We start from the raw sequence: 23,736 nt of genomic DNA, 5'->3' as shown, positions 1-23,736 counted from the left end.
GAAATCATTCTCCTAACACAAAGTATTATGAAGGTGTAATTTAAACATATATGTTACTATCTACTTTTATTCTTTAAAAATTTGACCACTGTCCACAGGAACTCTAATCATGTGATGAACAACTTGGTCAAGCAATATACATTCATTCACCTGTTTACCAGGACATATGAGAAAACTCTCGCCACAGTTTAACTTTTGCCCATTTTTTCCAGTTGTCATTAGGGGCAAAAGAAGAAAAGGCTTAAATTTCATATTAAGGTCCAAATGTATGTTTTGATATTGAAGGTGAATTTAAAACTGGGCAAAATTTATTTATTTTTGCAGTCTAAATGACCCGTCAATACATAAAAGGTCATTAGGGTCATCAACCGGTGAACAACACAGCGATCAAAATGGAAATAACACCAAACGGACTTAAAGGTACCAGACAAATGTTGAAAATCTTATATAGCTATATCTTACAAAAGATCAAAATGGTAAATTATATCCTATATATACAATATTATCTTTCAGATAACCTAGAATTTTATAAATCTGAACAGTTACAAACAGGGTGTTTAGACTAAAAACATACAATAAACAGGTCAATGCAGTCCAATAAAAAATGTTAACTGTAAATGGCTCATCACATCCTATGCACCGAGGATAATCTTCGCCTTTCAACATATATGAAAGTGTAAGGTAAGTATGGCCCATCTGAAGACGGGCAAAAACTGGGCAGGAATGAATGTTTTTCCTTGAAGGTGATGAAAACCCCACATGATTGTTTTCCTGTGTACATATTTGCACAACTGTTACCATTCTAACTGCTTCTTGTGTATATCATAAACTTCCCCATTCCACTGGCCAGGAACCGGGTTGACACTGCATGAAATCAAGTTAAATTTACCTCCTTATTGAGAAGGTCAGTATTTCTGTCTACCATAGCCTTGTGGACCTTGTCCGTTATCATCTTCCAACGCTCCACCGTCACATCCACAAATATCCTCAGCTTTTCCACCTTCAAAATAAATAACAGGAATTAAAACAACTTGTAGAAATTCAAAGCTGATCTCAGTACTCCTGAAGGTATGGACATTTGTATTCATAAAAGAATACAAACTTTCATCATTCTTCCACACTGTTAATGAAATAAAAATAATTTCAAAACACAATTCCTTAATATCTAAACTATAAACCATAAATCCAGGGGTAGAGCCAACGCCGTAAATTCTAACTGAGATTCCGTTGGTTCTTTATATCCCTTGTCCAGATACCACCTGGTATGCAGGGCGTTTGAAGAATAGGGGAAACTAAGTATATAAGTCAATCGCAACAGGTTCGGGATAAGTTGATTTCTTATTAGTGTGAAACCTCTACCGGTTTTGCCCGAATAGTGGGCTTCTTCAGGATTATTGTGAAACGTCTACCGTCCTGAAGAAGCCCACTGTTCGGACGAAACCGGTAGATAATAAAAAACCAACTTATCCCGAACCTGTTGCGATTGACTTATCTACTTAAACTATAACTAAATGGCATTTTACATTGAGATATTTGTTTCCCTGCCATTGATTTTTAAAGCACTTTCAGTTATTTAAGACATTTAATCATAAATGTTGTGAACCTATTTTATTTCATAATCTATAAGAATACTGAGACATTTCAATATTGGCTACACCAATACATCATCTACTTGTTCCTTGGTCACTTTTGTTCATGATTCCGTTTCCTACCTTGTACTTCTAAGCAAAATATCAATTAAATTCTATGGGTGATACCCAAAACAAAACCTGGAGTCCTAGAATTATAGCCCATTTATAATTCCAAGCGTGGTAAGTGTCACAGCTAAAGGTTTGGGCAATAAGCTGCTGTGGAAAGTACTGTGTGTACAGCAACTTCTTGAATATTCCTGGTCAGTTTGCTAACCTTTGTTTACCATTTCTTGTTAACTGTAGTCAATAACTCACCTTACTTGACCATTCCTCAACAAGACTGGTCAGTTTTGCAGCCTCGTCTTTGTCACCATGAGCCACAAGTTTGGCCTTGTCCAGAATTTTAGGAGTCAGCGTGTCCACCTCAAAGGCCAGAGCTTTGTTTACTCTGTGTCAACAGAAAATGATCAGAAATAAAGTGACAAGATTTTGTTCTTAAGTCTGGCATGAACATTACATTTTCGTGACTGACGGAATAATTCCTTGCACGTGACAGACAAAATGTGATTAACTGGCACTAACCACACAGATCCTGTTCTACTTACCGCTTTGATTCCAAATCTTCACAATGAATCAACACTTCATTTGCAGCATCTACAATATGATTGGTCCAGCCAAGAACCTCTCCCTCAATCACTGCCTCTCTTTGTGTGTTTCCCCGAACTGCCTCCATACATAGTTCTCGCCCCAAGAGACGTGCGTGAGGATACTCTACAAACACAACCAATATAATCGTTACGATTATGTAAGAATAAAGTGTCCTTTTCCCTGGACAGGTAAATCCATGCTCTTTTTTCAACGTGAGATATGCTGGTGTCACTTTAGGGTAACTGACGTCACCAACATGATCCAGAAGTGAAACCACTTTTATGAGGTCACACACATACATTGGTTCGTCTGCAACTGAAATCTTGTGTTATCGTCAAAACTGAAAATCTTGTGTTATCCTCAAAACTGAAAATCCTGTGTTATCCTCAAGATTGAAAATCCTGTGTTGTCATCAAGATTGAAACTCATTTTAATCCACAACTTCTTGGACAACTTGATAATTGTCCCCTTGGGGGGAGATCCCCCTTGTCTCACCCTAAATGGGATGAAAGATTCTATTAATCAGCCAAGCATTGGCTCAAAAAAACTCTAATTTTCTTTTTTCCTACCATCCTTTTGTTTTTGTCTTTCATCCTTCTAAATGTTATTCCACTTTATGATATCATTGTAAATAGCAAGACAGATTGAACAAAATTGGTTCCTCATTTTTCACATCTTTTTAGACAGATTCCTCGGCTGTAATCATATACCACAGATACTGATCAATGATCTCAGTTAACCATTACAATTTTTGGCCAGGTTGCACATAGTGCAAATCCGGGTTATAGTATGGTGTATGTCGGGTGGGCGGGCGGGGAAAAGGGGTACCAGTTTTGTAGAATCAATTCCTCCTTGAGTTTTTGACGTAGAAGCTTGAAACTTTGTAGGATGTTTATATATATGTTGAAGATGTGCACCTCCTATTATGGATTCATTCTGGATATTTTTCTGGATTTTCGGGGCTTTGGAACTTAGTCATTTTCTGCAGTTTGGCAGGGAAAAGGTGCCACATTATATTGATACTTGACTTACCTGTATAAGACCCAGAAGTTGGGGCCACATGTTGATGTAACCTGCTGTTGACTGTCTTTATTTCCCCTTCATGAACTGGTACCATGCCCTCTGACCTCTGCACTGACCTTATAACCTCAGGTTCATACGATGAGGTTGTAGAAGTAAATCTGAGTTTTCCAGTTAACCCCATAGTGCCATACCCACTTTCGGATTGTCTGTTTCTTCTTAGAAAACCTTTATCTATAAAAATCAAGAACAAATGAAATAGAATTGTGATAACAATCAATTTGTATACTGTAGGGAAAACTCTCACAGCCATCAGATTGTATACTGTAGGGAAAACTCTCACAGCCATCAGTTTGTTTACTGTAGGGAAAACTCTCACAGCCATCAGATTGTGTACTGTTAGGAAAACTCTCACAGCCATCAGTTTGTGTACTGTTGGGAAAACTCTCACAGCCATCAGTTTGTATCCTGTCGGGAAAACTCTCACAGCCATCAGTTTGTATACTGTTGGGAAAACTCTCACAGCCATCAGTTTGTGTACTGTAGGGAAACTCTTACACCTATCAGTTTGTATACTGTTGGGAAAACTCTCACAGTCATCAGTTTGTGCACTGTTGGGAAAACTCTCACAGCCATCAGATTATATACTGTAGGGAAAACTCTCACAGCCATCAGTTTGTATACTGTAGAGAAAACTCTCACAGCCATCAGATTGTATACTGTAGGGAAAACTCTCACAGCCATCAGTTTGTATACTGTAGTGAAAACTCTCACAGCCATCAGTTTGTATACTGTAGAGAAAACTCTCACAGCCATCAGTTTGTATACTGTAGAGAAAACTCTCACAGCCATCAGTTTGTATACTGTAGAGAAAACTCTCACAGCCATCAGTTTGTATACTGTAGAGAAAACTCTCACAGCCATCAGATTGTATACTGTAGAGAAAACTCTCACAGCCATCAGATTGTATACTGTAGGGAAAACTCTCACAGCCATCAGATTGTATACTGTAGGGAAAACTCTCACAGCCATCAGTTTGTATACTGTAGAGAAAACTCTCACAACCATCAGTTTGTATACTGTAGGGAAAACTCTCACAGCCATCAGTTTGTATACTGTAGAGAAAACTCTCACAGCCATCAGTTTGTATACTATAGGGAAAACTCTCACAGCCATCAGTTTGTATACTGTAGAGAAAACTCTCACAGCCATCAGATTGTATACTGTAGAGAAAACTCTCACAGCCATCAGTTTGTATACTGTAGAGAAAACTCTCACAGCCATCAGTTTGTATACTGTAGAGAAAACTCTCACAGCCATCAGTTTGTATACTGTAGAGAAAACTCTCACAGCCATCAGTTTGTATACTGTAGAGAAAACTCTCACAGCCATCAGTTTGTATACTGTAGGGAAAACTCTCACAGCCCTCAGTTTGTATACTTCCCTATCCATCCATTAGTACAATCAGTCAGCAAATAACCTTTTTTACATAAAGTTACTATAAGTGTTAGAGATGTTGTGATAGATTATTGAAAGTAAGCTACTCACCATGTTCTGTATCATGTTGCCGAGCCTGATGTCGGACAGGACTAAGAATATCAGGATGATTGTCATCTGTAAGTCCTGCCCTCACCTGCTTTACACAGTCTACCAACAGTTTGAAACGTCTCTTCAGTGTGTCCACAGAAGAGGGATTAGATGGGGTGGTTGTGATGTTACCTCCCGCTGCACGCACACCTTTAATGGCTAAAAGATGAAGATAAAACTTTGTAGATTATTCTATTGTGAAACACAACACTGGTAATTACTGGAACAAAAGGAGTAGTTTCTCGAAAATGCTCTTGAATGACTTGAACACCAAACAAGTCACATTGATAGGAGGGCTCACAAAGCTTCACTGGACATTTTCTGACATTTTATTTTGTGCAAATTCACAAACAGATTAATCATTATCGGCCATGTTTTGTAAAGAAGATTTTAAACGCTGGTATACAGTTATGGTATACATACCTCTCTGTAACTGTTTGATGTAAGACTGTAGACCATTCCTATACAATGGGTCCCGGCTATGATCAACAATACGTTCTGCAAACTGGGCGACACGGCGAGACCGCCCAACCACCCCCCTCAATGTCTTGGCAACGCCCACCAAATCCTCCTCTGCTATAAACCCTAAACAGACACTGACATCCTCTTCTATTTTTGACTCTGAAAAACAATAACTTCTGAAAAACTAGCTGTAACAATATAACCTACAAACACAAACGTAACAAACAGATATTGGTGACTGTAACCTGTGTTCGGGTACGATATTTACATTAAGAATCAGGGAGAAAAACGCCTCTAATGTACCAATATATAAATCTGTCATGGCAGATGCAATTTAAGAAATGATGACCATTGCTTTTCCCATCAAAACAACATTTTGATTATTTTTCTACAAAGCTTAAAGGTCAATAATTTTTTTTTCTAAAGATAAAACAAAACTACTTTTCATATTAAACATGATAAGTAATTACAAAATGGTTCCCATTACATGGAAATCCATTTAAATATTTTTGTCTTTCTATAAAGAATCATTTATTCAATGTCTTACCAGAGACCTGGAGAAATATGGCCGGGACAGTCATTTCATCCAGGACTTCCACCAAGTTTTTGACCTCAAATGACCACTCCTTCATCAACAATTTGAGATGCTTAATGGCCATTTTATCACAAGAAGTCTTCGCTATGGTTACTGCTCCCGGAACCATTTCTGGATCTAAGCGTTCAAGTCTACACACACACGTCCTCAAAACACGCACTCCTGAAAACGAAACAATCAGGTTTGATAAAATATAATGACAAAATTACACCATGAAAAAAATAAGAAATGTTTAAACTGATCATCATTTGCTAAAGTTTGTACCCTTTGTTTACACCAGACAAATGTGTCATGCTTTCTTTATGATAAATTATTTGTCATTACTCTGCCTATGTGGTGTTACAGGAGAAAAACATTTTCATAGGAAATGTATTTCATGTACTTAAGTTACAATCAAACAAACACCAAATATATCTGCCATAGATTAAATTATCACAGACCAGGCATACAGTACATGTACTTTGAATTTTTTGGTGGTATCAAATTTAAATGAATTTTCAATATTTCAATGAGAACAGTGTACAGAAAATGCAATCAACACAGCTAAACTATAGTGTCAATTTTTTCAGTGCAAAATAAAATTACTGCTGAAATATATATATTTACAATAACCTACTTCTTTTGTCTGAAGAACTCGCGGCCACACATCTTGCCGTCTGACACATCTTATCTGCATGATTTTCAAAGTCTTGTATGTACTCCTCACTGAGGTCCTGGAGACTTTGTGCCTACAACAGAATACATAGACATTTTACTTTGTATTACATTGTAATAACTAGCAACTACCTCAATGAACAACATATGGAAGGCACATCTTATGCTATCAAGAGCAATGGGAGTAAAGAGTTTTGCTGAAGGACAAAACTACTACAGTCTGTAACGCTTTGAGCAAGAGCTATTCAAACCATGCCTCTTTGATCCTGACCTTAGGATAGAAGGTGTTTGAATTTCTACAGACTAAGCTATCATGGCACCTAAGGATGAGAATAAGATTATCATCTTTAACGGTAAAATACACCACAGAGCCTTATCAAGCATAAGATAGCCTCTATGAACTATAACACACCTCACTGGAGTACATTGCAGACTTGACAAGCCTTTCCAATGGTTCAGTTGTCTCCTGGAATATGTCAATCACCAAATGCAGCAGAGCCAAATTCACATTCCTCTCAAGTTCATAAAACTCATCCATGAGGTTTTCACAAATGTCATTGAAGTCGTCTCTAGATAAAGAAACAAAGCGACAAGGAAACATTTCACTTCATAAAGAAAATAACGACAACAAGAATATTTTGCCATTTCTTTAAATTACTGTTTTCATATGACTTTGAAGACCACAAAAAAAGAGCATATTGAGAGTCTGATTTTAAATATAGAAGGAAACTATATAACTTATCATCAAACTTTTAAAGCTTGAAGAACCAGAAATTTTACTAAGTAATGAGTTTCCTAAAAATATAACCTAATAATGTGTTTTAATTTAGCGTCTAAAACGAAAGTAAACTTACTGCATCGCTTTTATATCTGGATTGTCTTTAATACTGCCATGTAGCTGGAAGACCCGAGACTTCAGCTGTAAAATCTGTTTAAAAAAAACGTTCAGAATTACTGAATATCAACGTGAAAATTATCCAAAGGCGTATGTATATACAAAGGGCAGAGGTCACACAGGTAGTGTGGGGGTCATAAAAGTGGTAACTGTAAAAATTACAATGATCATACAGAGTGGATTCACAAAGCCTAAGATCAGAAAAATTTAAACAAATTTTTCTTGTGTCATCACATGGACTTTAAGATTACCACTTCCAACAGACATCTTTATCTTTTTAACAGTTATTTTTTTATGTTTTGTTTGTCTCATTTTTGCCTCTCGATATTTCCTCAACAGTTTATTTTAATTTTCCAAATCTGTTCCTTTAGATTGTAGTAAACAATACACAGGTTTAATTATGTTAATTTTTCATGACATGTTTCACAATAATTACACTAAATAGATACATCATGTATAGATAAAATATAAAGCAGTAGAAGTTATTAAAAAAATAGCCTAGCTGTGATGTTACCCGCTGGCAAGTCCTGATGATTGTATCACGATAACTGTCTGTACACATGTGAGCCACCAGCATGCTGTGTCGAACGATGATCTCTGTCCAACTTTCCAGGTCAGTGTGTAGTTCTGTACGATTATCTTCAGACAGTACCTCAAGTATCTGGAAACAAAAATCAACACAATTAGAAGAGTAGTGAAAATATTATTTCACCAACAATGTTTCAAATAAATGGTAGTCACATACAAATACTTACTTCTGGAATAATAATAAACTATAAGTCGTTTTCTAGAAAATTGGAATTTTTCTTGGTTAATTTTAAAAACACTTCTCAAATAATGAGAGTCACTGGGTTCTGTTTTTTTTTTTTTTTGGAAGACCTATCTACCTGATCCACTTTGGCTATAAAGAAGCCGGATTCCTCTACATTGAGGTATTCCTCGTCTGTAAACTTATTCTCCAGAGCTTCTACAATGTCTCGTACAGCAGCAAGCACCTGGTTCATTACACAAGTTTTACTCATCTGAAAAGAAACCAATTAAGTTAAGAAAAACAATATTCCTAATGTAAAAGTCACAGCAATCATACTGGATGGATACCGAGAGGTATTCAATAGAAATCATCACCATCGTTTAGCTAGTTATTTACACAGGGGTAACAATTTCGCGTTACAGTAATGTGATCAGGAAAATAAAATCTGTGACGTAATGAGACGTGTGTATTACGCATCCTTTCACATATAGATCGAGAAATTTTAATTCATCAAAATATAGTTTCTTTGTTTTAAAGGAAAAATATCGAAAATTTTGACCTATGAAAATTATCAGCTATACAGCATTTGTAAATATAATACATTGAATAAAAAGTCCTCCTTAATATCTGTTACAGTTGTTTTTTATCACAATTTAGACAATGTCATGTTTCCATCGTCATCATCCTGATGATGGCCGCCTACCAGCCAATCATGTTGGAAATGTCTGAATAGAAATAAGGATTTTTTTTTCATGATATCATTTGTGATAACCTCTCTCAATAAAAAAAATTTTACTCTATACTGAAAATACAGTAACACTGAATATTGAAACAGTAGATAGGTAAGTATTACTGATATATGAATATGTTCTATTAGGTTCCAGCTTTTGTATAATACTCTTTGGTACAATAAAACAGTTCAATCAAATACTTACCTAATATCTATGTTAAGGACATAAACATTCTGAGAGAGAGGTAAGATGTTCAAGAATATATCAAATATGTATATATGAAAACATTCAATGAACATGAATTTTTTAGTATTCACTTCTGGGTCATAAACAACTATAGCTTTGGGAATTGTTTCCATACATTTCAAGGAAGACAGTTAGAAAGGTATGACGGTGTTTATACAATATACAATCCTAGTAATTATGTTTTGTTTCAGTCTTACCTGTGCCTGTGGGTTTTGCGGGTACTTCACAAAGCTCTGCAGAGCTACGCTCATTGAAGGTATAGACTTTTTCAACAAAGCCATCGATGTAATCACTTTTTCTCGCTGTCTGTCATGACACAAGTCTTTCTGTCGTTTGTTAGCAAGTGTACATAACTGGGCTGCAGCATCAGTAAAACTCTGTAATGCAAGTTAAATCCATGTATGGTTGTATATTTGGAAGTTTTCACCTTTCACCATTCAAATTTGTATCTGATCAATGCTGATGTCTCATTTCATATGTAACATCTAGACATTGCATAATAATAAAATAACTCTCAATATAAACACATTTTCATGAAAGGATTTTGTATACAATTATTTATGACTTAAAATATTCCTCTTTAATGGTATAATAGTATGTGAATTAAATGAAATCCAGGCCTTTCAGCACCGTTATAAAGGACAGATCAAGTGCATCCTTTAGGCTTGTACTGTTGGGTTTATTGCCTCATGATTGACAGGGTCATTTTAAGGTGGTGTCCAATTGTGGTTGCTAGTGGTTACCTCCCTGAACAACAACATACAGTATGTCAGTTACATGACATCAAAAGCGATTTGGGTAAAGTCTCCTACCCACTGACTTAACCACATCAACACAGATTAGTCTGTTTCTCAGCTTCTTGAGAAAAATAAATCATCCCTGGTAAGAACCACACATCTTAGATCTACTTGTAAAGTACAATGATCTACCATCTGAGCTAAATGTATTGCAGTTTCCTCTGAATGAGGGAAAAAGTGACAATTGATTAAGCTCATTTAGCAGCTAATTTACTTGTCAGGTTATCAGAACTTCAGGCCCCAGTGCCACAAATCTTCCTTAACTTGTGGAATTTTCTAACTTAAAATTATCCATAGGAAAACATTACATAAGTTAAGGAAATATCGTTAAATTTAAGATTTTCCTTAACTTCCTCAATGCTTTTCTTTGGTGGTTAAGATTTCCTTAAGTTAAGGAAGATTTGTGAAAATAAATCCTGAGTTTATACTTTACTTTCATTTTTGTATTTCTTCTAGTATTGCAACACATTCATGGACGGATGAATGACAAATGGATGCTGTAACACCTCACCAGTTTACTTGCTGTTTGAATACAAGTAGGCGAGCTATGAAGCAGTCACTGTCATGGTAGCTGATGCATTGATCATACTTACTGCTTGTATGTATAGGTGTTTTTGTGAAAATACAAAATTTTCCAAATAGTAGCACTTCCCTGAAATGTTCCATATTAAGCAAATATACAGCTACAGGCAAACAAATTCTGGGTCTCTTCAGAATTACACTGTGTATTACTGTGTTTATGTCGCAAATCAGTAGAATTGCATATTCGGACATTCTGTAGCTACTACGTACCTTAAAACAGGTGAGCAGGTCTGCCATGGTCTGTACTAGTCCTAGACGACTGATATTTTCTGACACCAGGTGGGCAGCTGAAACAATTCTGCGAACTTCTGCATCATCAGACACCAGTAATACCTGAATCAGAGATCAAACCACTGTAACACTTAGTCCTATACATATCTGATTTAATTTTGTATTAAAAATGCCAACAAAAAAACATTGGATCCATATAATTTTAAGTAATAGTGTACGTAAAATATTTTGTGAAAGACGTAATTGAGTTGGTATACCAGCATTTATTGAAATGTAACTATGCACTATAGTAAACCAGTACAGATAAGAGTCCAGTTTTCATATGAAAATTTATCATAATGACTTGTATTTTACAAATCTGTAAATAGGCTACAACTCCTCAAGATATATAAGAAGTTTGAAGACAGATGGTTTTCTAGTATAATGATAATGAAGCTACAGGCATATACAAAAGGTACAATGAAAAATATTACAGTTAACAAGACTAAAGATACAGAAATTTATATAAAGCACATATGAAAAAGATAAAGGTTTTTTGAAGCAGGACCTGCTTTCATCCCAGAAACTAATTGTGTTTGCAAAGTAAACAATGAGAATATTTGAATTAATTTTACAATGTACTTTTACATATATCATCCTAGTTTTATAATATGAACCTTCATAGTGCCCTGAAGAACATCTTTAGCAGCTGTCACAAGTTTCGACCATTCTTCCCTGACACTGTTTCCTTCAAGTCTCTGCGTGGCAAGGTAAAGATCGCTGGAAGCTAGGTCTAGAGTTTCACAGGCACTCAGCATTCGCTGACTGTACTCCTGCAAACATATATACACGCATCATATTGTTAAAAAAATTCCCTCTAAAGATAGCCTTAAGGCCTGAAAATGTCAGTGATAATCAAATGATTTTGTTGTGAGGAATGATCTACCAGTGTGCATCATTTACAGTGACAAAATTCTTTGTATTACTACTATAGGTACTATGTATGTCATGTTCTTTTGAAAACAAAGGTAACCATGTACATATGTAAATGATATGAATATGCTGAAACTCAATATTATAAAATTGTTTGATAATGTTTGCAGAGTTTTTTTGCATCTAAGGTAACATTCAGTGGTAATAACATAGAACAAACACCTGCAGCCATTTATATACTTTGAGTTGTTGGTTGGCAAAGTAGCATGGCACTCAATTTTACACCAGATCAGTATGCAACTGAATGTGAACAGGTATAGAGTCACCAGCTCAACCACATAGATATTGCTCAAGTAATTCAGTTTTCTCTCAAAGTACACGACAGTTTTTGCCTATAAAAGTGTGTATTTTACGCACAAATTTACTGTAAAATCCCTCTCACATTCCATTCAGCAAATAAAATAAATCATTGATTTAACTTGTTTTGCAACTCTTCCAAATAGATAATATCACTTTATTAATCTAACTGGCAGACTTACCTGATCTGTGCCACTTTGTGCCTTTGCCTTTCCTACTGATATCAAGTGTTCTGCTGCTTTCATCATTGCAGAAGCACATGGTCCTATATCATTTGGTATTGACACATCAGCCTTAGTTTCTCCAAGGATAATAAGCAAGGATATCTGTGGAGAGAAGTCAAAGATTTTAAAAGTGATGAAACCAGACATCAAAAATAAACAAAGTAAGATCTACAATGCAAGCTATCTTGACATAGCCAACATTCCTTTTTTTGGGAATTTTTACCGTAAATACATCAGTATTGTTGTTACAATTAGAAAACTGAACACCCCTGTTGTGTACTGTTTCATCACAATCAGTCACTCTTCAATCACAGACACTCATTATTAAATATTCATTTTTATAAATGCATGAAAATGAAGTACATACCACTTCCAAAAAGGGGAATATAATAATATGACGGGCTCATTTGAGAGCAGAAAGGGACAAACAATATCCAACTCAAAGATAAAATCTTTAAAACCTTTTGAAATGGTACATACTGACACAAATTTCATTCATCCTTCCCATTGTAATTATGTCTCTAAAAACTGTATATTTTTTTCACTTTTGAACCGTGTGTTTCTGTGATGCAGTGGTGTTTCTAGAAATGGAGGTTCAGTCACATTTCTAAACACACACTCTTAATATCAGACTATCCAGTAAAAACAAATCAGACAAGATGGTGCTACAACTTTGGTAAAGAATTCATAGTGATTACAGTCACATTTCCCCTAGTTAGTGTGTTGATTGTCTACAAGTGGAAATACTGTTTGATTCATCAAACCTATTGTGTTCTATATTTTGAAATCTTTGATCTAATCAGCCCTTATGCCTCCTATATTCTAATGTTGGTATTATTTCAAATTGTTTATTCATTTGGAGTATGAAAGGTCATGTAATGATGAGAATAGTTTGGTGGCACATTTTCTGGACCTAATCTGCAGAAATGCTGTCTTTTATGAGCATAGGTCACTGGGACTACTGTATATGATGTAAAATATGGGCACATTCAGAATTGGTGCCATGCTAAACACGAAAAAATACTTATTGGAATGATATGATGATCCGATAGTGGCATGGATGAGAATAATAGACTCACTTAGTAATTATGGAGGATTTAAACTATCTGAATATCAACTGGGAGACATGGAATTCAAATCAAAGCAAATCAAATTTTCAGATTGTTAAGAAGAACATTTCAGTTTATGAATTCCAAAAATTTTCTTCCGCTGTACAAAAGCTTGGTGATATCACAACTGGATTACGCAAGTTCTGTTTGGTCACCAGTAAAAGTGAAAGATATAGATAAGCTGAGTCTGTTCAATGAAGGGCCACAAAAAAGTTTCCTTGAATGAAGGATATGTTATACCAGGACAGGCTACAGAAGCTAATTCTTCCAACTTTAACATACAGAAGGCTTAGGGTGGATATGATAGAACTCTATAAAATCACAAATGGTATATATGATAAGGATTCATGCAATTTTGTAAAGCTTAAAATGGATGTAGGAATAAGAAGTGGTTGAGGACACTCTAAAACACTTTTTCTTCAACAACACAGGACCAACAGAAGAGGAAATAGCTTTGCTATAAGAACTGTAAAAACATGGAATAATCCTACAGAAGACGTTGTATCTGCTCCAAATATAAATACTTTTAAAAACAAACTGGATAAGTCTTGGAAAAATCAAGATATTGTATATAATGACAGAGCTACTGTAAACTAACTGAAAAATCCATATTCTAATATGGTATAAAAAAACAAGTTCTGATATGAATGATAAATGTTGAACATCCTCTTTCTAATCTTCAACCCTTCGGTACTCCCAAAATAAATCGTTTCGGTACTCTTAGAAATGTTTTATGTTTTATAGGTGTTGTTTTGGTATTAATAAATATTAGAAACTCTGTTACTGAAAACACGTTCACTGAAAATGATACTCTAGATGTGTAAAGCATTTTGCAAGTATTGAAACGACTGGGTGCCTCAACAACTTGGTACTGCAATGACTTGAATTCGTAAATCCCCTCCCCCCCCACCTAAAAAAAACAATCTCTCTAAATTTTAAATTTTACCAACGTACCTGTGATGATATTGGTGCCAAAATCCTTTCAATAGACTTGGTCTGGACAAAACTTGTCAATAAACCGTTTGTCACTTCCATAATTGCAACAGTGTAGAATACTCCTCAATTATCAACATCACATCATTTAAATTATGTTGTGCTTCGTGTTCAAACTGGATCAAAGCATCTGTTTGATTTGGATTATTGTCATAATCACCGAAATGTTTTTGATATTTTATAATATTAAAAACAGAAATATTCCGGATAAAGATATTGAAAACCACTCGGTGAATAACACCTTTCAACACAAAATTTGAATTTAATAAGTAGAACAAAATAATTAACCATTACAAAGCTGATTCGTCTTTCTAGGATTCATTAGCAAGGGTCTACGGTTCCTCTCTTAATAAGCAAAGAATTACACGAAAGTATCATCAACTATTTAGATAGGCACGCATGCCGAGTCTGTATGATTATCTAAAAAATAAGACAGATCGATAAGGTAGAAAATGACGATATACGATCAACATAATGGGACTTTAAAGATTATCCGGAGATAAAAACTGACGGTTGTTTTAGTGATGATAGTTTCCAGAAGAAAGAGAATATATATACGTAGCATGAAAGGGATGGGTTGCAAAACATTTAATAAAGAATTGTCATTGTACAAATTTGACTACATCATACCAGGGACGTTTAATACGTCCCTAATCATACCTAATTATTTTAATCATTATTTACCTAATTGATTATTCACTGCGGACCTGATAAATATGACGTGAAGAAAAACATGGCGGACAAAGCAGTCGACTAAGCCCCGGCAAAAATCAAAACCTAGTTTTTTGTTAACAGTGGTTAATTGTTAAAGATGGCAACACGCAGCCTTACCGAGGTGTTCATTCTGATGAGAAACAATGCGCTTCAAAGTCGCAACATGTTCTCAGAACAGGTAAGATGAGAAAAACAGGCTTACAAAACGTTAGAATATTAAAAATTTCTTTCTGCAATTCATCACTTAGGAACTGTCACATTTAAATGTTGTACATGTCACAGTCATGTTGATGAGATCACGTTTTTTCACTCATTATAAAAGCAAAACATTTCCCTAGACACACTCTCATTATACATGTAACGCATTGATCCTATGGCTGATTCTCAACAAGTTTAGCTGCAGTTTCATCCAAAGTCCAAGATGTGGTAGATACATGCACGGGACACTGCTTGTCAATTCCAATCGTTAAAACTCGTTTTGTAACTTATTGTTATTTTCATGAAATTTTACACTATTTTTAGTTGTTAAGGTGATACTAAAGTTTTTCATACCAAAGCTTATTATAGTAACTTATTGTCTCCTTTTTGTCAGATAGCTAATGACGTTCTGAAAAAAACACCGTTTAAATGTTTGATCTGTGCATTTTTGGAGGATATGATAAATTTTCTCCACTTTTATATATATGTTATCCTTTCTCCCACATGGCGTCCTGATAATTCTAAAATCCAGAAAACAAAATGACTGAAGAGCAGCTACTGGTATATTGGAATTTCAATTTCGTTTCTAGACTCTGCGTGGTCCCAAGTGGTACCTTTACAATTTCCAACTGACCACAAAAAACAAAGTGGCTGACATGCAGACATCTTTGATTTTGAGAATTTGATATTGCTTTTCCTATTTACTGAATGGATATTTACATATTTTGAGTCTTGGATGTGCTTGCTAAATGCAGAGACTAATCAGAAAAACAAAATGGCCGATCGTGACCATCTTGGATGTTAAATGTTAAAACTATTGTTATTATCAACATGGCTATTTCTTTGGAATTAACCTCGTACAATGTATTGGATTGGTAATTCTGAAATTTCAAAAGTAGGTTCCACTTTGTCTGGAAAGCAGAAAAAATCAAAAGCTCAGACTTATGAAGATCAATGTCCCTCCAGGATCTTTTGTTGAATTTGTCATTCTTAAGAGTTGTCAACACTCTGTGTGTCAATCAGAAATCCAAGATGACAAATTAGATTCCTACCCTAACGTACAAAAGTTTCATTTTTACACATGTCTAAATGCACTGAAATTGGTACCTGGAGGGAAGTATATCAGGCTCATGATTATTCCAGTTTCCACCTTGTGTTTGTTATGTTCCATGTACACACTACCCTGTATATCTTACAAGAACCTACTGCCTCACAGTGAAAATACAGTTTCAGTAATTATTGCTAGAGAAAGTCATTTTGTGTTCTTTGCAGTACTTTAATCTAACAAAGCATACACATAACCATGTTCATTTTCATGTTGTACTGTAGTGCTCTGTTTGAAATAAGATTAGTTTTAGTGAATTGTGTCAAAGTCATACTCATTAGTAGTGTTGTATTATAATAACTGAACATGTAAATATATACAGGGCTCTCACACCCCATTTTGAGACTGGGTCCCGAGGCCCTTAGAAATGGGAAAAATAATGGCGTTTTCCTTAGAAATGGGAAAACTTCGGGTCTAAATTGGGAAAAAAAGATACTATTTTGCATTGGGGTATTCGACCCCAAATCTGGCAGATCGAGAGCCCTGATATAGCTCTGTAATTTCATATCTTGGTTCAAGCCGTTTGTCACCACATTACTTATCTAATGTGCAGTATTCTTTTAATGTTTCACTTTGTTTGAAAAATACTGGTTTGATGTTTTACTCATAAAACTACTCCCTCAGATGGAAAAAAATTGTACCCTGCAGAGATCATTCAACAATTTATTTTCACGAGTCCTTAACGGCTTTATTGCTAAAAAACAATGAGTTCCACAATGTAAAATTTAAAGTATTTCCAGAAATTCTACAAGTCCCATCAAAGTTCTATAAGTGCAGGACTCTGCACTCAAATGTAGATTGATCACTTATCATGTAATTTTACAAAGCATCACTTTAAAAGTACAAGTGCAGATTTATCTATTTATTTACATTTAAACATTAAAACAAAATCAATTTGAAATTTAACATGATCTGTTTTTCATTGAAAGATGGCTGATGACCGAATGGCCTTAGTGTCCAATTGCCAGGTTGATCCAGAATTGGGTATAGCTAGTACAAAGGCTTCTAGACTACCTCCAGAATGGTAAGAAAAATTGGGGAACAAGAACTTTGAGTCCATTACTTGAAGTAGAATATTGTAACGCTATCTCAAACCAAAATTTTGTATTTGCATTAAGAATTTAAGAAGATTCATATTTAGTATCTATTGAAAGAATGGTTAAGGACAGAAAACGACCAAATTCTGAATAAAGAATATGATTTGTGAGCCAGAAACATACTCTGAGGTATGTTTCAGGTTATACATAGTTGTTTATTAAAAGGAGGTCTATATAATAAGTGTACATGATACTTTTCTCTGAATGTTGAACAACTTATGTGCATTAATCTTCTCTCATTGAAATGATTAATCATAGGAAGTTAAAGAAGTGTTTTTATTATTAGATTTCTCATTTATTTAAATGTAACTTCATGACTTTTAAATGTTTATGAGTTTTTAATTATATATAATTGATAATGAACCATACCAGTTGTTTTATTCTTTATCATAGATCAGTTAAATTACATATCATCAATCATTTCTATTTTTTTTATCTAAATTATCACTTTTTAGCTTCGGAGTCAATGGTATCCTGAAAAGGGGTACAATTTAACCTTAGCAATGTATTTATATTGGAGAGTGCTTGCAAGTTGTGGGTAAAGGTCTTGAATTTCAATAATGTTTTGGATTTTGTACCATCATTATTATCAAGGCTAACAGGGAACACTGAGTATTGCCAAACATAAGATATATTTTCTTTCAGGGTTGATAATGTGGAAGAAGTGCAATATGAAATTACAAGAATTAAGCAGAAAAGTAAGTATTCACTGTATGTGTACACTGTTTTAATAAAAACAGATGGGAAAGGAATTTAGAATAATTAAATAATATATAAATAAATATTTCTGCTAAATAAACAACATTAAATGTATTAATTCAATGATATTATTTTGAGGAGCTGTTTTAATGTTTTGACATCCACATCAGTTATATGTATCTTAAACAGTAAGATATGATCGATACATAGAGGTCACTAATTAGTTACTTTTAGTTACCTTCTGAAGTTAAGATCTTTATCAAGATATTTTTTGCAGTAAGATACACTTTGCTCTACTTTGCAGATAATGAATTAATTTGCAGTGGTGAATGATGCAATTTTTTTCAATTGTAGTGAAAGAACTTGCTACATTACATGACAAACACTTAAATCGACCAACGTTAGATGACAGTATCCAGGAGGAACATGCAATAGAAATACAGACTCAGGAGATAACCCAGGTATGCAGTGTTTAATCACATGTAGTCTACAGCAGGTACACCAGGTACACAGGTTTTAATCACTTGTAGTCTACAGCAGGTACACCCAGGTACACAGTGTTTAATCACATGTAGTCTACAGCAGGTACACTCAGGTACACAGGTTTTAATCACTTGTAGTCTACAGCAGGTACACTCAGGTACACAGGTTTTAATCACTTGTAGTCTACAGCAGGTACACCAGGTACACAGGTTTGAGTCACTTGTACTCTACACCAGGTACACAGGTTTTAATCACTTGTAGTATACAGCAGGTACACTCAGGTACACAGTGTTTAATCATTGTAGTCTACAACAGGTACACCAGGTACACAGGTTTTAGTCACTTGTAGTATACAGCAGGTACACTCAGGTACACAGTGTTTAATCACATGTAGTCTACAGCAGGTACACCAGGTACACAGGTTTTAATCACTTGTAGTATACAGCAGGTACACTCAGGTACACAGTGTTTAATCACATGTAGTCTACAGCAGGTACACCAGGTACACAGGTTTTAATCACTTGTAGTCTACAGCAGGTACACCAGTGTTTAATCATTGTAATCTACAGCAGGTACACCAGGTACACAGGTTTTAGTCACTTGTAGTCTACAGCAGGTACACAGGTTTTAATCACTTGTAGTCTACAGCAGGTACACCCAGGTACACAGGTTTTAATCACTTGTAGTCTACAGCAGGTATACCCAGGTACACAGGTTTTCATTTCTGTGAAAGTAGCTGGTAAATATCTGTGATAAGAGAATACCTACACAGGCTATCGTTAACTTGTAAAAATTCCTGAATGTGTCACAATGTTGTTATATAACCTGTGATAACCAACAGATCAAATATTTGTTTGTAGATGTTTTCAAGATGCCAAAGGATTGTTCACCAAATCAACTCTCGGAGTAGTCACAGTGGTACAAAGCATGAGAAACAGTTGTCTACCAATATCATCTCATCTCTGATCAGGACACTCCAGGATATGTCCACTAACTTCCGCAAAAGCCAATCAGCATATCTACGCAGTAAGTGGTATTATTAGTCAACACATAAATTCATCTTACATTGACAGAGTATAGACAGACTTAAAGACTTACCTGGTCAGATTGTGAAACTGATCAGAAAAAGAAATTGACAGATACTGGTACATTAAAGCAGATGACATAAAACTAGAGTTGGAGAAATTTTCCAAGAATCAACGTCCTGCTAGTGTGTTGCGGTTTATCTACTAGATTTCAGGAGGATGCCTAGTAAAACAGAAGGGGAGCATTGTATGATGCCAGGCATCCTCGATACTCCAGGGGCTACAATCATTATTGCTCTGTTCTCCTCTGGAAGATGTCATGGCAAAATTGAAGGTTCCATGTGTAACACCTTGTGGACAAGACAAAGAATCTAATTTGATCCTATAATGTACATCAAATGAATATTTGGATCGCATTAACAAGATGATGACTTTGAAGTTGGGTGTCACTCCTTTGCAATCTTTAAAAGGAGTATATCAGCCTGTGACTGGTCAGTCTTTTATTTCTCTTGAAACCAATTAAATTACTTTGCTTGTGTCTTCAATTTTGCCATGACCTGCTCTGGGAATGCAGAGAGCATATGTGATTGTAACTCCTGGAATATCGAGGATGGGAGACAGGTTTCCAAACAGGAATATTCTACTTTAAATTGGAGAAGATTGCTAACATGTTTTGGCTTTAGGTGGGCCGTCATCACGGCATACGTAGCTTACTGCGGTACATGATATACAATTAGGAGTGACACATGTTCTCTATTGATATACACTTTAAAACTTCTTTATTCTTTAAGTATTTTTTTATGATATATTGCAGAAATAAAGAGCAGAGAAGAAAGGTCTAGAGAGTTTTTTGACACAAATCTTGGACCAGATTCAGCATTAATGTCAGAGGAACCGGATTTAATGTTAGAGGATGGTTTTGACAAGGTAAGATCTTTTTAAAATATATGTTTCTGAAATGTTTGTGTAGTGTCTTCAAAAATATGAACTTGTGGTTTTAAGTACCATTCAAAAGAAACCATATTCAAAAATACATGTAGAAATACAAGATAATGGTTTAGTTGATTATAAATCTCTACCAAAATGCATTAAGATCCCATTTCAACAGTCAAAAACCTCAATTATAAAGTATAAACACAGACTATGACTACATGTATTCTCTGTAGTAACCTGCTGATATCAAGCTGTTTGTAGAAATAGGGATGTATGTGTTCAGTAATATCTAGGGTATGCTTACTACAGGCATGACAGTTTGTGTAGAAATCAACATAAAAATCTATTGCAACATTGCTATGATTTGTTTATGTGTTTGTTTTGTCACATCAAATAGGGATTTACAACCACACAACTACAAATGGTTGACAGTAACTCTGCAGTGGTGAAACAAAGAGAAAAAGAAATAACACAAGTTGTCAGGTCTATACAAGATCTCAATGAAATATTTCGTGACCTCTCCCATATGGTGGTAGAGCAGGTAAGTAACAATTTGGTTTACAACCTTGTATGACATTCTTTGTAGTATTCAACTTAATTAACCCATCCTGTGGTGCTTTCTGTTTAATTTTGGATTATTTGGGCTTTATTATTATTTAGTTTTGATAAGTCTGCTATTTGATATTAGATATATCTTCTATCTATTCTATGAATTATAGAATTGCTTAGAAAATAAAATTTATAGTGATATAGTGATTACAGTTGATTTACCTGATGAATTTTTCTATGCTGCTTAAAAAGTACAAGTTAATACTGTAAATTTACACTATTAATAAACTAAAATTTAATGCTCTATAATTTATTGTCGTGTTTTGACTGTCCCTTGGCAAAATTTGTGTTCATGAAATGTCTTGAGGTTTTTAAAACTTAAGAGATCAGCTTATGTAGAAATAAATCATGTTATTGGGATACTTCCTTAAAGGTATGCTGGAATTTTCATTTCAAATCTAGCCTGTTCTGTCATGTGATATCATTGTTTATTATATGTATATTATATGATATGTTTTAACACATGAAAATCTCATAAACAAACATGAGGCAACTTAATATAACATCAACTTTCATTGAAGATCGTCCCATCTTAATTCAGTATGTAACAGGGCTCTTCTCATCCTAATTGTAGAAATTTTCCTTCAGTGTGTAACATGGCTCCTCTCACCATAATAGTAGAAATTTTCCTTCAGTGTGTAACATGGCTTCTCTCACCATAATGGTAGAAATTTTACTTCAGTGTGTAACATGGCTCCTCTCACCATAATGGTAGAAATTTTCCTTCAGTGTGTAACATGGCTCCTCTCACCCTAATAGTAGAAATTTTCCTTCAGTGTGTAACATGGCTCCTCTCACCCTAATAGTAGAAATTTTCCTTCAGTGTGTAACATGGCTCCTCTCACCATAATAGTAGAAATTTTACTTCAGTGTGTAACATGGCTCCTCTCACCATAATAGTAGAAATTTTCCTTCAGTGTGTAACATGGCTCCTCTCACCCTAATAGTAGAAATTTTCCTTCAGTGTGTAACATGGCTCCTCTCACCCTAATAGTAGAAATTTTCCTTCAGTGTGTAACATGGCTCCTCTCACCATAATAGTAGAAATTTTCCTTCAGTGTGTAACATGGCTCCTCTCACCATAATAGTAGAAATTTTCCTTCAGTGTGTAACATGGCTCCTCTCACCATAATGGTAGAAATTTTCCTTCAGTGTGTAACATGGCTCCTCTCACCATAATGGTAGAAATTTTACTTCAGTGTGTAACATGGCTCCTCTCACCATAATGGTAGAAATTTTCCTTCAGTGTGTAACATGGCTTCTCTCATCCTAATTGTAGAAATTTTCCTTCAGTATGTAACGGGGCACCTCTCACCCTAATAGTAGAAATTTTCCTTCAGTGTGTAACATGGCTTCTCTCACCATAATAGTAGAAATTTTCCTTCAGTGTGTAACATGGCTCCTCTCACCATAATAGTAGAAATTTTCCTTCAGTGTGTAACATGGCTTCTCTCACCATAATAGTAGAAATTTTCCTTCAGTGTGTAACATGGCTCCTCTCACCCTAATAGTAGAAATTTTCCTTCAGTGTGTAACATGGCTCCTCTCACCCTAATAATAGAAATTTTCCTTCAGTGTGTAACATGGCTCCTCTCACCATAATAGTAGAAATTTTTCTTCAGTGTGTAACATGGCTCCTCTCACCATAATAGTAGAAATTTTCCTTCAGTGTGTAACATGGCTTCTCTCACCATAATGGTAGAAATTTTACTACAGTATGTAACGGGGCACCTCTCACCCTAATAGTAGAAATTTTCCTTCAGTGTGTAACATGGCTTCTCTCATCCTAATTGTAGAAATTTTCCCTTATTGTAGCATATTTTCCTTCAGCATGTAACAGGTATATAACAATTAAGATCATGACACCTCGACTTTGTTTCAGGGTACAGTTTTGGATCGTATAGATTATAATGTGGAACATGCCAGTGTACAAGTGGAGAAGGGACTTCAACAATTACAAAAAGCTGAGAAGTATCAGAAGAAAAACCGCAAGATGTTGTGTATTGTGATACTGGCTGTTTTAATTATCATATTAATCATTGTTCTAATTGGCGTGAAGAGCTAGCATCCGTAGAAATACACTAGTTCTTTTTTCATTCTGAGAGAAACACTTGATAAAAATCCTTTCTACAATGTCACAAAAAATCTAAATACATACTTCAATATATGGTGATAGAGACTGGAAGTTTTCCAGATTTGGGAAAAAAAGATGGAAGTTTTCATTTATAATCAAGATATTAGAATATTTTTTTATCAAGTGTTGATCCGGCAATATTGTGATACTTTTATTTGAACAACTTCCACAGTGTGATTTTGATGGATGGAATCTCTACTCCTTGAATGTCTGCTGTAAAAAATATCATACTGATATATATGTATTTACCAAATGAAGTGTGCAAATTTGTGCTCTTCATTTCCAAGGATGTGAAATTTCTTTCTTGGTGGTTA

General features: G+C 35.0%; 2 protein-coding genes across 2 annotated transcripts in view; one reads left to right on the top strand and one right to left on the bottom strand.

The window, feature by feature from the left end:
• LOC132553356 (uncharacterized) overlaps nucleotides 1-14,467 on the bottom strand; it is a 29,373-nt gene extending 14,906 nt beyond the window's left edge. Inside the window, exons 1-17 of the mRNA XM_060217595.1 lie at nucleotides 14,387-14,467; nucleotides 12,282-12,425; nucleotides 11,487-11,642; nucleotides 10,810-10,932; nucleotides 9,418-9,597; nucleotides 8,380-8,514; nucleotides 8,007-8,153; nucleotides 7,452-7,525; nucleotides 7,010-7,166; nucleotides 6,560-6,671; nucleotides 5,896-6,105; nucleotides 5,310-5,507; nucleotides 4,848-5,045; nucleotides 3,312-3,533; nucleotides 2,237-2,402; nucleotides 1,947-2,079; nucleotides 890-1,000 (exon numbers count right to left, since the gene is read on the bottom strand). Coding sequence (XP_060073578.1) covers nucleotides 890-1,000; nucleotides 1,947-2,079; nucleotides 2,237-2,402; nucleotides 3,312-3,533; nucleotides 4,848-5,045; nucleotides 5,310-5,507; nucleotides 5,896-6,105; nucleotides 6,560-6,671; nucleotides 7,010-7,166; nucleotides 7,452-7,525; nucleotides 8,007-8,153; nucleotides 8,380-8,514; nucleotides 9,418-9,597; nucleotides 10,810-10,932; nucleotides 11,487-11,642; nucleotides 12,282-12,425; nucleotides 14,387-14,467 — 2,547 coding nt within the window. The remainder of the gene's footprint in view (nucleotides 1-889; nucleotides 1,001-1,946; nucleotides 2,080-2,236; nucleotides 2,403-3,311; nucleotides 3,534-4,847; nucleotides 5,046-5,309; nucleotides 5,508-5,895; nucleotides 6,106-6,559; nucleotides 6,672-7,009; nucleotides 7,167-7,451; nucleotides 7,526-8,006; nucleotides 8,154-8,379; nucleotides 8,515-9,417; nucleotides 9,598-10,809; nucleotides 10,933-11,486; nucleotides 11,643-12,281; nucleotides 12,426-14,386) is intronic.
• Nucleotides 14,468-15,234: 767 nt separating this feature from the next.
• LOC132553174 (syntaxin-16-like) lies at nucleotides 15,235-23,353 on the top strand. The gene is made up of 8 exons (XM_060217401.1): nucleotides 15,235-15,317; nucleotides 17,372-17,466; nucleotides 18,185-18,237; nucleotides 18,593-18,699; nucleotides 19,582-19,747; nucleotides 20,561-20,673; nucleotides 21,077-21,220; nucleotides 23,171-23,353. The coding sequence occupies exons 1-8, from the start codon at nucleotides 15,237-15,239 to the stop codon at nucleotides 23,351-23,353; spliced, it is 942 nt and encodes a 313-aa protein (XP_060073384.1). The 5' UTR covers nucleotides 15,235-15,236.
• Nucleotides 23,354-23,736: the final 383 nt, after the last annotated feature.

This window comes from Ylistrum balloti, unplaced genomic scaffold, assembly GCF_031769215.1.
Source record: "Ylistrum balloti isolate Yb309-2 unplaced genomic scaffold, AGI_CSIRO_Ybal_v1 Utg369636, whole genome shotgun sequence".
Classification (NCBI taxonomy): Eukaryota; Metazoa; Mollusca; class Bivalvia; order Pectinida; family Pectinidae; genus Ylistrum; species Ylistrum balloti.
Note: the sequence above shows the minus strand (reverse complement) of the source record. Positions and strands in the feature narration are given on the sequence as shown.